Here is a 13,021-nt window from a genome sequence, read left to right on the forward strand (position 1 = left end):
TGGGAAATCCACTGACATGCTCTCATGTATCCTGTCAGGCAACAGCCTTCCCAAGTGAAGTAAACATCTTAAAACAAGGTCTAGGGAGATGAAGCCATTTCAGACAGAAAAATGGCAGAGAAACCCTTCTGACAGAAAAAAAGGTTTCCTGTTTTTTCACAACCAGTCATTCATCCTCTGGAGGACTGCTGAACATACCTGAGGGTTAGCAGCTTGTTCCATGATTTTCAGCAGCAAGGTCTGATCCTGCTCCCTCACTGAGTCCTTAGAATCTCCCAGCCTATCAAGTAAACTTGGCAGCACTAGGGAAAGAAAATGGGAACATTCAAATACCTCAGGAAAAAAATGTAACAGTGGCAGAGCCCCTCTGCTATTCCCCCAAAGCCCGATGGATGCACCAGCCTCACTGCCCTTCAGAGCATGAAAACCACCAAGAGCCTCCCAAGTGCTCTCCTGGGAACAAAGACAGCTCTGAGTCCAGCAGCCAGTGCAGGTGGTGGCAGTGATGGTGACACTCACACAGAGACTCCTCACCTGTGCCAATCTGGGCCTTGAAGCGATCTTGCAAGCGGGACACCAGTGCAGAGATGATGTCAATCCCCAGGAGAACCACCTGCAAGCACAGAACAGGCAATGAACTAAGAGTGCACTGCAACTGTGATTGCTGCTCAGTGCTAAATTCATGTATATAGATGTGCAAGGTACACAAACCATGTGCATAAACCATTTCAGTATTTGCTGTAACTAGCATTCCTAATTCATTGCAATGATTACAATTATAATTAGAAAATGGTATGCACTAAGAATTGCTTAATTATTTATTGGCAGAAATGAAACCAAACACTTTTATGATGTAACTGGAATTCAAAGAGAGACACCTAGTTTGAGAGAAGCTTCATGACAGGCTGCAGATCAGAAAACCTGCTCTGATTTTAACTAAGCTTACTTACTAAAAAAAGGACTGAATGTACTGTGTAGCCTGTGTGTGAAACACTTCGCAAAACTCTATAGATCATGATCATGCTGGTACGAGACACTTCTCCCTAAATTTCTGGATAAGCACCGAGGTTAATCACCCCTGGAAGCGTTAGGGACAGCCAGGCTCCCGAGGCGGTGCCACCAGGACTGTTCCAACACAGCCCAGCTCCCTGTACATACCCACAACCGTACATATATACACAGACAACCAGGGCAGTGGTGGTGGCCCCAAGCCTGCCAGAGGCAAGGATTGCTTGGACAAGGCTCTCAGGCACATATGGGATTGTTGGGGCTGTCCTGTCCAAGAGCCAGAACTGCAGCTGATGATTCTTGTGAGTTACTTCCAGCTCAGGATATTCTACGATACTGTCATACATACATGTATTTGCACTTCCGTGTATACACGCACACAGCTGTACTCGTTGTGTACCCGCTGTCCCTCCCGGTACCGGGAGCTCGGTTATCCCCGCAGCCGCGCGTTACCGGAGCCGTGCCCTGCAGTGCCGCGGCCGCTCGGCAGAGGGCGCGCTCCGTCGCCGCTGCCGCCGGGCGGTGGCCCCGCCCCTATGCAAATCTGTTCCAGTCTGGCGCGGAGCACTCTGGGTAGCGGCGCCGCCGAAGGGCTCGAACCCGGGTCGGAGCCTCCCGGGCGCGCCGAGCCCCGCGCGGTGCGCGCCCCCGAGCCGGGCGTCGGGCAGCGCGCGGGCCGGGGGCGCGCCGCCCCTCGCCGGGACCTGGGCGCGGTTCGCGTTCCCCTACCGGCGGCGCGCCCCAGCGGCCGCCAACCGTCCTTATCTGGGGGTTGCGCGGCTGCTCAATGAGCGTATGGCGAGAGCAGCCCTGCTAACGCCTTAAACAACACAGCAGCGCCCGCTCCGTGCGCGGCGCAATTTTTGGAACCTCGCACCGCGGCGTGTGCGCGGCGCGTTCTGAACAACGCTCGCCTCGAGCTGAACCGAGCATCCCACGGCGCTGAGCGGGACCCGCGTGGGGCTGAGACCTCCGGGCCCCGCTCCCGCCTCCCGGCGCCGCCCCCATTGTCCCTTCCCCCTCCAGGCACAGCGCTGCTCCCAGCGGAGCCCGTGCGGGGCTGCTCTGCGCTGAACCCCGGTGCGCTACTCGCGCAGCAGCGCTCACCCCACAGCCCTCAGCCTGTCACATGGATTCGCTCCAAATTCGGCTCCGAACACCCAGGGAAACAGCCTACTACTCCATGCCAAGTATCCTGTGAAAAAAACCTTCCTAAATACCAGCCCCTGGATCTTAACTTCTCCCAACATACAACTTCACCTTCTCCAAAGAGCACCTGCAGTCTTCTCCCCTCAAAGTAACAGACCCTTCAACACTGCCAATTTTTAATTCAACAATATTTATTCATACACCAAAGAAGCTTTTTCCTCGTGCTTTTGTTTAGCTGTGTTTCGTTTTCACATTCATCTCGCACACTGGATGTAATCTACCATTGCCAAATGCTCAGCCAGCTGCCCTAAGGGCTATCGCTGCCCGTGTCTGCCGGCTCAGGGGAGCCTCGCCCGCCTGGGGCCCGGCAGCAGAGCCCCAGCAAGAGGGTGGGCTCCAGATCCGCATCAGCGCAGAGAGGCTTTTAGGGAAAGTCAATGGGACTCTGAGTCACCATTCACAGCTGCCTGATCAGAGCCCCATCACCGCAGCATCCTGCACAGAGATAAGTGTGCTGCCTGCAATTACAGAGATGTGCCCCAGGGATAAATTCGATCCCGGGAGAGGAAGGAATCCATCTCTTCTTCAAACTGCCCGAAAGCCAGGAAGAGTGAGGGGAACTCATCACTCAAACATGAGAGGAAACACATGCACAGTGCAAACATACCCTGCAGTTCACCCCCAGGAGAAGGCCAGGAGGATGAGCTAAGCCATGCACGATTTTTGCTGTTGTCCTTATAAATTAGCACAATTATTACAGTGGTGCTTGGACAGCTATTGAGGAAACAGCAACTGGGGTGAGCAAATGTTACTCCCAACTATGCTGGATTCATTTATCAACCCCAGTGTGACACCTGCCTCACAAGGTCAGAGGCAGAAAGCAGAAATCATGTATGGATTGACAGAGTCAACAGATCCGCTACAGACAGATAACAGACAACCCAGGGCACGGCTGGCAAATGAACAAAGAATTAATTGAATTCCAGCCCTGGCTGCATTGCACTGAGTGCACTGAAGAGCCCACCCATTCAGTGCTGGAACAGTTACTGAAGCTCTGCCTGAATTAACACACACCAGGGGCCAGGAGGAAGCTCGGGAGCAGCGATGGGCGCTGGCAGCAGCCATCCCACTGCCGTGATCCCGATGCAGGCCTCTCCCCAGGGAGCAGCTGGCGGGCACAGCTCCACACCAAGGCACAGGAAGGGCAGCTCTCCAGCCGAAATTCCAGATAATGCTGCAATGCTGATAACTACACAGCTATTCCAGGCCTTGACATCAGCACAGATCTTTTAGCCTCCTATTTACACGGGCCCCCAAAAGAGTGATCACAGAATCAGAGAGTGACAGCCCTCGGCCTGAGGGTCTGCTCTGCTCATTTGACTCCTGAGGTTCCCCAAGACAGGCAATAAAGCAAGTTGTGCCACCCAGTATTCAGCTCATTTGGCATCTGCTGCTGCTTTGTCTTGTCTCAGAGTACTTTCTGTAGGCGCCAAGGGCTGTCAGCAAACCCTTCTCCTGCCTCTCTCCAACTGCCAGGTCATCTCTCCCAGTAAAGAAGTCTCTTGTTAGTTCCCAGGATGCAACACAGCCTTTCCCAATACAGACAGTCCTTTTTTCAGAGGTCAACAAAAACAACTCAAAGCATCTGTCCTTTAATATCTGGGTGGTGCTGAAAGACTTGCAGGCAGCTTCCCATATCAGAGAGCAGAGAGTCCATCATCATCTGCTCCAGCAGTACATGGTCACCAAGCATGGCAGACAAATCCATCCAGTTTAAAACAAGACACACCTAAACACACTCCTATAAAAGGGTAAAGAAGCTGCACAATCCAGCAATATCTGACTGAGCACAAAGAAAGCAGTGAATCAGCTTCAGGCCACCCCAATGGCCTGGACAAGCTCAGAGGGGGGAAAGAGACAAGCCCTTGCCTCCACTCACCACACCATGCCACAGCAGGGATGTGGAGGTGGCTGCAGGAACGTTCTCCCCCTCTTTGCAGGGAAACAGCAGTGGGGTGGGCAGTACACCCCCACAAAGTCACTGCACTCTGCCAGCCTCCTGCTGAACCTTCCCTGCCTGACAGCTCGCGACCTAAACGGGAATGCTGGAGAGAGCTTCTACAGCAGCTGTGACACCAGTTTGCTTCATGCTGCTCCAACATGCTGATTGTCACCACTGCTGACACAGCTCAGCTATTTCACTCTAAACTCTGAGAGGTTTTCTTTGGAGAAGACATGGGAAATGGAAGACAAGACTTCTAAATTTCAATATTAAAAAAAAAAGAATTCTAAGAGTATTCAACCACGGTTTTTTTGAACAGTTGCTTAGCTAATCTGGATTCATAAGCAGAAACATGGAGAAGTGCTTGCATACTTGGAGTAAATTTAATATACTTTTGAAAAAAGTGTAACACTTCAGATTACACACCGAGAAGTCCAAGGCAAGCATAGATGGCTCACATCACTGCTGGTCTGATCAGTGCTGATCAGAGAGGGAGCAGTTCTAATTCCTTGTGACATGAAACATCCACCACAACTGAACTGGGCACTCAAGACCAAGCTGAAGTGAGATGATATTGGCAAATTTAGTTTTGAAGCCAGGTATTTTGGGTCAGCACAGCAGCAACCAAAGTCCTGTCAGAGAAATCTGGAATCAGCTTCTGAAATGCTGTATCCCACCTGCACACGACTATAACCACATCCACTTTGGAATAGTCCATATCCTTCTGCCATTCCAAGAGTTAACACTCATCTTCCAAGGCAGCACCACATCTGCACTGGAAGCATGAGTCCCTCGCCCCAGCCCAACAATCCTCACAGAGACACTACGGTTTTTTGTACAACACAATCTGCAAAACCAACACCAGCAAAGAAAAAGGCAGCAAGAGCGGCACAACTGATTTTACTGCCATGACTGCAAGCTATGGTCAAAGAGCTGAATGGGTGGAAAACTTTAAATATATATTCTTGAGTTCTTTCTCTAGATTGATGAGATACCATTCATTCTGTCACAGACACCACCTTGAAAATCCTCAAATTCCCTAATGGAATTAGGTGAACTGAAACACCCAATGAAACCACCAGCACTTGTAAAATAAGCACTTGTAAAAACACTGGTTATTGAAAGTTCTTCTTCATTTACAAGCCTGGTAACAGATGAGCAACTCAGTAAAAAATGCATTGTTCTACAGTGAAATAAATTCCAGGAGAACTAAGGTCATTTAAATGTTGGGAGACATTAAGAAAAGGTTGTCAGAGATTATCTCTACAGAGATGTATTTTTTCCACTACTGTTAGGACACAAGGGCACCTTTCATGTGCAAAAGCAAAAAATTCCAGTAACTATCTTCTGGATTCAGTAAAGAAAGCCAACAAAGTGCCTCAGTTGTCTCTTGATCTAAAAGCTAGAGATTTGGTAGAACACATGAGAAATTTAAAGCAATTTAAAGAAAATGCACTGCAGAGCAAAAAGTTATCATTACAAAAATTCCACAAAGTGATTCTTAAAAGAACTCGATCACCCTGAAATGCAGACATCTGCTTCCAGAAGAGCTGACAAGTATGTCCCAGGAGAAAGAGCTGGACCAAGTCAGCCCTCAATCACAGTGCTCCCTACCCTGCCTCTGCTCAGGGGAACTGAAGGGAGGAATTCCAAAGAATAAATTCACCCTGTTTTGCAAAGGTTCTCCACTTGTGGTTGTGTATGATGAGAAGAGGAGCAGCCACTGGGCTTTCTCCAAAGGACATGGAGGGAAGCACAAGTTGCAGAGTCACTGCTGTGGAGTACAGGAGGCTTTTCTACCCTGAGCAAGGTCAGAGCTCCAGACAGCACAGTGGGTAAATCACCACTGACACAAAATACAGTCTGCTAAGTCTCCAGGGAAGCAGCACTCATGGTAATACAACAGGAGACTTTGCAGTTGGAAAGCAAAGTTACAACTTACTTCACACTTTCACATCTCAATTACCCCAAACACTGCTGGAAAAACAGCAGCAGCACCATTTTTCAGGAAGGTGGTCCTGCTTATGCAGCTTCTTACAGCTATGGATATTCAATGCTTATTTCATTTCACATGAAATGAATTCAAAACAAAACACCTGCACTACCAACTGCTATTGCCTTTGGTTTCTCACCACAAAACAGTTAAATATCTTAGTCACAAACACTGCCACTATTCCATACATTTCCATTGCCCCCAGCTGAGCATTTACACTTACAGCCAGGTCGTCAGCCAGGAAGGAAAAATTAATATAACTGTGAGCACTGATGAGATCTTGCCTGGGATCAGCACCATTACTTCCCTGTAGCTTTGGTAACTAGTTGCATCTCACAGCTCAAGGCATAATGAAGCCTCATACAATGAGACTTCATTGTATGAAGGATTCCTTTTGCTACAGAAAAGCAAAAAGAATATGGCAAGGAAAATAACAAGGCCATTGCATTGCCCTGTTTGGTTTTTTGTAGGAAAACGGAAAGCCTTTATTATGGCAACTAATCAATTGCCAACACAGCAATGTGCCTTATTAACAGAGCAGGCTGCTTCACCTAATAACACTGCCTTTCCCCTCCATTAGCAGAAAAGGCTGCTACAGTGCACAGAGCAAGTGAGAAATCACACTGGGAATCTGCCTGCAGGCAGAACCATTTTAGCTGGAGCACCTAAAAAGCTCCAAGCACAGAAGCACTGACCCCAACTCCATCTCTAACACTACAAGAATAGAAAGGGTCAACACATTTTAAAACTGGAACAGAAGTGTTTCTGAAGGTTTAGACAGCATCTGGAAAAAAACAAGGGAAGCACACAACCTAGCAGATAATCACTGACAATCTTCTGCTCCCTTAGGACTCCCAAAGTCTACTGAAAACTGTGAGGATGTTCAAATATCCAGATACTCCCTTTGATCACTAGTTTCCAAGCTTCTGAACATCTGCACTTCCAGATTACACCATTCAACACCAGCTTTTATGAGGAACAGCAATACTGCAATGCAATGATGACAGGATGCATGGCCAGCCTCATGAGGAGGGCACCAAAGAGATGCAGACACAGCAAAGTCCCACCAGCTGTTGGCAATGTGAAAAAAGCTGGGGATCAGTCAGGGAGGCAGAGCAGCCCCAGTGGTGAGGAGAAGGCAGCAGCCGAAATGAGTAGGAAACTTATGAGATGATGACAGCTCTTGCTAGGTCCTGGCTAAAGAAGCTTTGTTCTTGCCTTGTTTGGGAAGAAAGGAACACATGCAATTTAAAATGCAATAGCATTTTCAGTAGCCACTGTCTTTGTAACATTTTGGAAACACCCTAAGACCTAGAGCTTTCACAGCACCTCCCACCCTGCACAGACAGACTGCCTGCTCAGCACGTACCACACAGTCCTACGCCTTTGGGAAGTGTCTCCAGACACAATCAGCAACAGCTTAATGTACAACAGTGAAGAACTCCATTCAGAAAAGAAGGAAGGTTCAAGATGCCTTTGTCAGCCACAGAAAGATACAATAGCCCAGGAAAGTGAAGAGATGGGTGCTAGGAAGAGAAAAGGGTGAGAGGTGGGAAGAAGGAATTCCGCAGAGGAAGGCACCACTTCAGCCAGAATCCTGCTCATACTCTTTCTGACCCACTCAGGAGAAAGCCCAGAGGATGATCCTTAAAGGCACAAGTTAAAACACTTCCCAGTCTCACCAACAGCAGTGAGGGGTGCAGCTGAGCTACATCTAACCCAGCATCTACAGCAGCCACAAGACCTAGCAGAGTCCATAACAGAGTGATGCTTCCCCCTGTCCTGTAAGGTCAGTGCAGTCTGAGAGCTACTGCCTGAGCTCTTGATTACACCAGTTTGTTCTTTTGCCATTCCCTCTAACTCCCTCTCCAAGCTATTCTTAATTGCTGTTTCTCAATTCATGTCAAACAACTTTAAGGGAAAACTTTCAGGGGCTTACCATCAGTGCTATACTCCAGCTAAAACCAGGACCCCAGCAGCAACAGTGTCACAAGAACATAGAACAGGGGGACAGTCCCAGGGCTGACCTGCTCCCCTGAGTGTGCCTATGCAGGTGGAACCAGACCTCACAGCAGCAGATGTGTACCAGTGCCTGTCTGCAAGCTGGGCAGCTGTCAGAATGTGCTCTGCTTGAGCTGCTGTGTGTTCCTGCAAGGGACAGGGATGTTTGAGTGAAGTGACACCACTGGGCCAAGCCTAGCACTCTGCAGACCTTCGTACACAGCTTTTGGCTCCAGCAGCTTCAACCACTCTGTAGCCCATGCATGCCTCTTGCAACTAACTATGTCTTACATCCAGCTCTTAGCACAGCTCTTGATCAAGTCCAGCATCATTTTTAATATTGTTTAACTTTTGGCAACTATATGTCTTCCCAGACTTTGATCTGTCTGCTCTAGGAAACCAATGAAAAAAATATTCTGTCCCTGCCCATTTAAAAGTTAATTCTAGCTTAGAGAGTAATGCTTTCCACATGCTTCAGAACCAAATCCCACATGTCACTTAACACAAAGGAAATAGAAATTATTTAATGTTGATCTCCTCAACTCCTTTTGACCTGTGTGTCTTTCCCTTTGCCTTTTTGGCTGTCATCATTGAGATCTGGAGCAACAGCTGATGCATCACTGTGAGCTCTCACAAGAGAATAAAACATCTGTTTTCCTCCCTCAGACTGAAAACAGTCGCCTTTTTAGTTGTGTCCAACAGACACTCAATTATATGACAGCACAGTGAGGCACAATGTATCTAAATCAGGGCACACCCTCGGGCCACATGGGTGCCTGGCATGTGCTCAGGAACCCAAAAAGGCTTTGCAATCTCAGGCAGACTACCTAGCCAGAAGTACCCAGGATCTGGGACATCTGCAGCACACATCAAGGGGAGTTTTCTTGCCATGGAAATGTCTGCAGAACTGCTCTGGAGCAAACACCACAAGCACCAAGTGCTATGCAGTCCCCCTGTGGCTCTGCTGTGGACTTGGGGCTTCTCTAATAAGCTGTCTGGAAAACCCACTTCCATACAAAAACCATTCCTTATCAATCAACTCAACTGACATTCCAGATCTGAAAGAGGTGATAGCAGTCACCATGGGACAACTCTCCAACAAAACCTGGCTGGAGAGATTTTTCTGGCTACTGTAGTCACAGCATAACTCACTGCTATGAACAACTCCTGCAAAGCACACCTGGAGAAGCCCAGGCACAGCAGAGCAAGGTGAACAGCCTGGCAATCATTGGTTCAAGATTCAGCCAGGGACACATGGATGGGCTGACACTGCTAACACAGCTCAAGCAGTGCCTGCTCCATGTCTGTTTCTGTGGCTGAAGCAATCCAGTCTCCAGACCTGTTCAGCTGCAAGTATTTTACAGAACCCACCCCTCCCAAAAAAACAAAACAAAACAAAAAAACAACAAAAAAACACAAAACCAAAAAAAAAAAAAAAAAAACCACAAAAAACCAAACAAAATCCCAAAGAAACAACCAAACCCCCACCCCCCAACAAATCACAAACAGAAAAAAACCCCAAAAACCGAATACTCTCAGCCAACCAAAACAAACAAACAAACAAACAAAAAAATCAACCACAAACAAGGGAAGAGAAGGGAATTCTGCATCCTGCACTGCTTGAGGGAGCCAGCATTTTGCTCAGGGAAAAGAACAAGCCATCTGAGCAGCTGACAGCACAAGTGGAAAACCAATTGGAAAATTATAGGGACAAACCACATACATTCTGGCTTCTATATCCAGCTCTAGAAACACATTTAAACAAGTCAGGCAAATAGCTCCTATCAATGCTCTAGTGCCACAGCTACACAAACAAGCATCCATCACGTTAAGAGGTTTCCATGAATTCTTGTGCATTAACACAAGTAAAGTATTAATTAAGTGTTCAACGAAATCATTAGTTCTTGGATTAATTATCTTGAATGGAACTCTTTAGACCTGAAACAGACCAGAGGAACAGAAGCTGTAAGTGTAACAAAAGAAGCCACTCAGGGTTCAGCACAGGTACACAAGATCTGACACCCCGGGGGAGCTCAGCCAGACCAAGCAGGTACATCCTGGACAGGCTCTACTCACCTTTCACAATGCTTTTACTACATTTTTCTCTCCTTCACAACTCATTGTTATTTTCAACATAACAATGGCTAAGCTGAATCAAGTGTTTAAATAACTTTTTTTGGGTGATTTTAGAAGACTGATGCCTTGTTTTGTAATTCTGTTATTTTCTCAGAGGTTTGTTCTCACTGGACACTTGCTGACAAGATCAGATTGCTTTCTGCTGAACAGGTTGGAAGCTATGTAAGTCTTCCTGCTCCTGCAATGTCAGTAGTGGTTTATTTCCTTTGAGATACTTATTCCAAAGTGAAGTATCCCATAATTATTTTGTTTTAAATAAAGCAGCAAAACTTTCACACAGATGGGAAAGCATGTTCACTCTTAGAACTTCAAAACCTGGTGTCTTGTGAATTCTGAAACAAGACAAGACAGAATGCTGGATGTGATAGTGTGCCACTGTTAACCTGACATAAAAAGGATGCCAGACTGCTTCTTCCCATCCCAGTTGGACTTACTGCATATTCCAAACCGAGTAAAATGAAACAGTAACTCTTTTAGCATAAGAATGGGCCTCATCAATGAATTCAACTGAGAATTTGTTTCTGAAGGCCAATTAGTTCAACACCATCTCCCCTCTGCTGCTCAAATTAGATCAGTCAGGCCACTTTTCTAGAGAAGGTGTTTTGTTGTACTTGATTCTTAACACATAGGTCTTCAGCTGAAACTGACTTCGACTGTTCATTAAAACCTGCAACACCTGTTAGAAGCAGCCCTGTCAATCCAAAACCAGGTTTAATGAGCTGCTGTGTCACCACCTTTAAGACCCTGCTGACAGACTGTGAAACAGAAAAACTTTTTCTTTTTTTTTTTTTTAATCCTTCTCTATGTAGAGTAGTGCAAGCCAGGCAACATTTTGTAGCCCCCAAAGACTCCAGCTACATGATCTGACCCATGACAATCTTGGACTTCAAGAGTGTTTCACACAGCTAATAAAGGATCTGCAACACGGATAAGGGAGCAAGATACACACACACTTCTAGTTCAAATACTGCCAGTCATACCAGGAATTGAGTTATTCTTTTCAGCAAAGAAAAAGGCATTGGGCTTTTGGTTCATTTATCTAGGAGGTTTTAACTTGACATCATCTGATAAAAGTAAAAACTTCAAAGTCACACAGCGATAGGCTTCAATTACTGTTTCTCTATCAGTCTGTCAGTGGCAAAGTGACTCAGGAAGGAGGAGGGAATGCTGCTGGCAAGTCTCTTGCAGTCTAAGGCACAGAAGCTATTTCAGCTGAATTGGAGATTGAGTTTCACAGATAGTAACTATGTCAGGCTAGAAAACATAATTTAGAGGATTTAAAATATGACAATGCCCAAGGATAACACAGAAACATAATATGCTTTTCAGATAACACTGCTTGTAGTACAGGTTAGAGACCAAGTGGCTGCTTTTTCTTAAGAACAGACATTGTAAGAGAAGTCAAGCAGATAAGTTACTAAGTCTTCCACAAAATCAACACCACAAACTGACTCAGAAGCAGATGCAGCTACAGTTATGCCTCTTCTTGCCCTTCATCCTTTTCCTCCTGTAAGTTAATAGCACTTTCCTGCACCATAGCATGACAGGAGATACAAGGTAGTGTTTTTCATTAGTTTTCATATCCTCATCTAGAACTACAGAGCATTATTACTATCATAAACTTGTCACACTGAGGTCTAGCAGTACTGTATGTTGGAAAGAGGTATTATTTGGCTTCTTCATATACATCTGCCTGCAGTGTTGGGACCGTGCCAGCATGCAGTCCAGTAACAAATGTAGTTCAGTCTAAGATCTATAGATGCAGGAAAAAAATATCCATGCAGACCTACTCGTATAATTACATCACCATTTCAAGAGATTTCTCCTCCATCTTTCAAAGGACTGGGAATTTGACTGAGCACATATATACATTCTGTTCCTTGTCTCTGAATTTGTACATCAAAGAAGATGCCACAACCACAAAGCAACACAGAAACAAAGCACAGATTCTTTATTAACTCTTTCTTTATAAAAAAGTCTTCAAGAAGTATGCAGGCCCTGCAGTGGTTTCTGCTGTATCTTGACATTTTCATCAACCAAAAGTAAGGAATTTGGATTAGCTGGTACAGGCCAGATTCTGACCCATCAGACTAGCACAAAACCAGAACCTTGAGCCAGCTGTCTGCATTCACATTCTCTCTGTCCAGAAACACAACAGGGAAATCAACTGTCACTGCAAATTTCTCTCCTTTTGATGACTTAATTCAGAGTCACCTAAATTCTATTAGGTACGGAAAAAAATTCCAGTAACACATTTTTTGCTACTAAGCTACTTCAATCTACTACAGAGACCACATGCTCTTTCAAGAATTGCCCAATTATATGCTGATCTTACATGGGCTTTGATGGTTTCTTTAAGTGACTCATTAAATAATCCAAGATAGTGAAAACTTTATTTTGCAAGACAGGTTAATGCAGTTACATTATTTTCCATAAAATTCTTCTTGATCACTAGATAATTAGGACTAGGAGTCAAGATACTGCAGCACTAACTCCTCCCTTTTACTACTTCTCTCTAGCAAGAAATAAAAGGTCCCAGGAAAAATACCCATGGAAAGCAATCCCAAATGCCTCCTTAGGAGGGTTTGAGAAGACATATAACACCAATCAACACCAGCACTGGTTTTATTGTTCCTTTCATCTGTACAAAGCAGCATGCAGGCAAACAGCACCCTTCCAGCCTACACTGTCTCTGCAAGAACTTGAGGAAATTCTGACTTTACAGAAAGGAA

The 13,021-nt window shown here is 46.0% G+C and overlaps 1 protein-coding gene and 1 non-coding gene across 2 annotated transcripts in view; one reads left to right on the plus strand and one right to left on the minus strand.

The window, feature by feature from the left end:
• CLASP1 (cytoplasmic linker associated protein 1) overlaps nucleotides 1-13,021 on the minus strand; it is a 170,847-nt gene that overhangs the window by 125,242 nt on the left and 32,584 nt on the right. The window contains exons 3-4 of the mRNA XM_077181637.1: nucleotides 535-613; nucleotides 199-302 (exon numbers count right to left, since the gene is read on the minus strand). Of these exons, the coding sequence (XP_077037752.1) occupies nucleotides 199-302; nucleotides 535-613 (183 nt within the window). The remainder of the gene's footprint in view (nucleotides 1-198; nucleotides 303-534; nucleotides 614-13,021) is intronic.
• LOC129122838 (U4atac minor spliceosomal RNA) lies at nucleotides 1,763-1,879 on the plus strand. The gene has a single exon (XR_008534625.1). It is a non-coding gene; the product is annotated as a U4atac minor spliceosomal RNA (small nuclear RNA).

Source organism: Agelaius phoeniceus, chromosome 7 (genome assembly GCF_051311805.1).
Source record: "Agelaius phoeniceus isolate bAgePho1 chromosome 7, bAgePho1.hap1, whole genome shotgun sequence".
Taxonomy (NCBI): Eukaryota; Metazoa; Chordata; class Aves; order Passeriformes; family Icteridae; genus Agelaius; species Agelaius phoeniceus.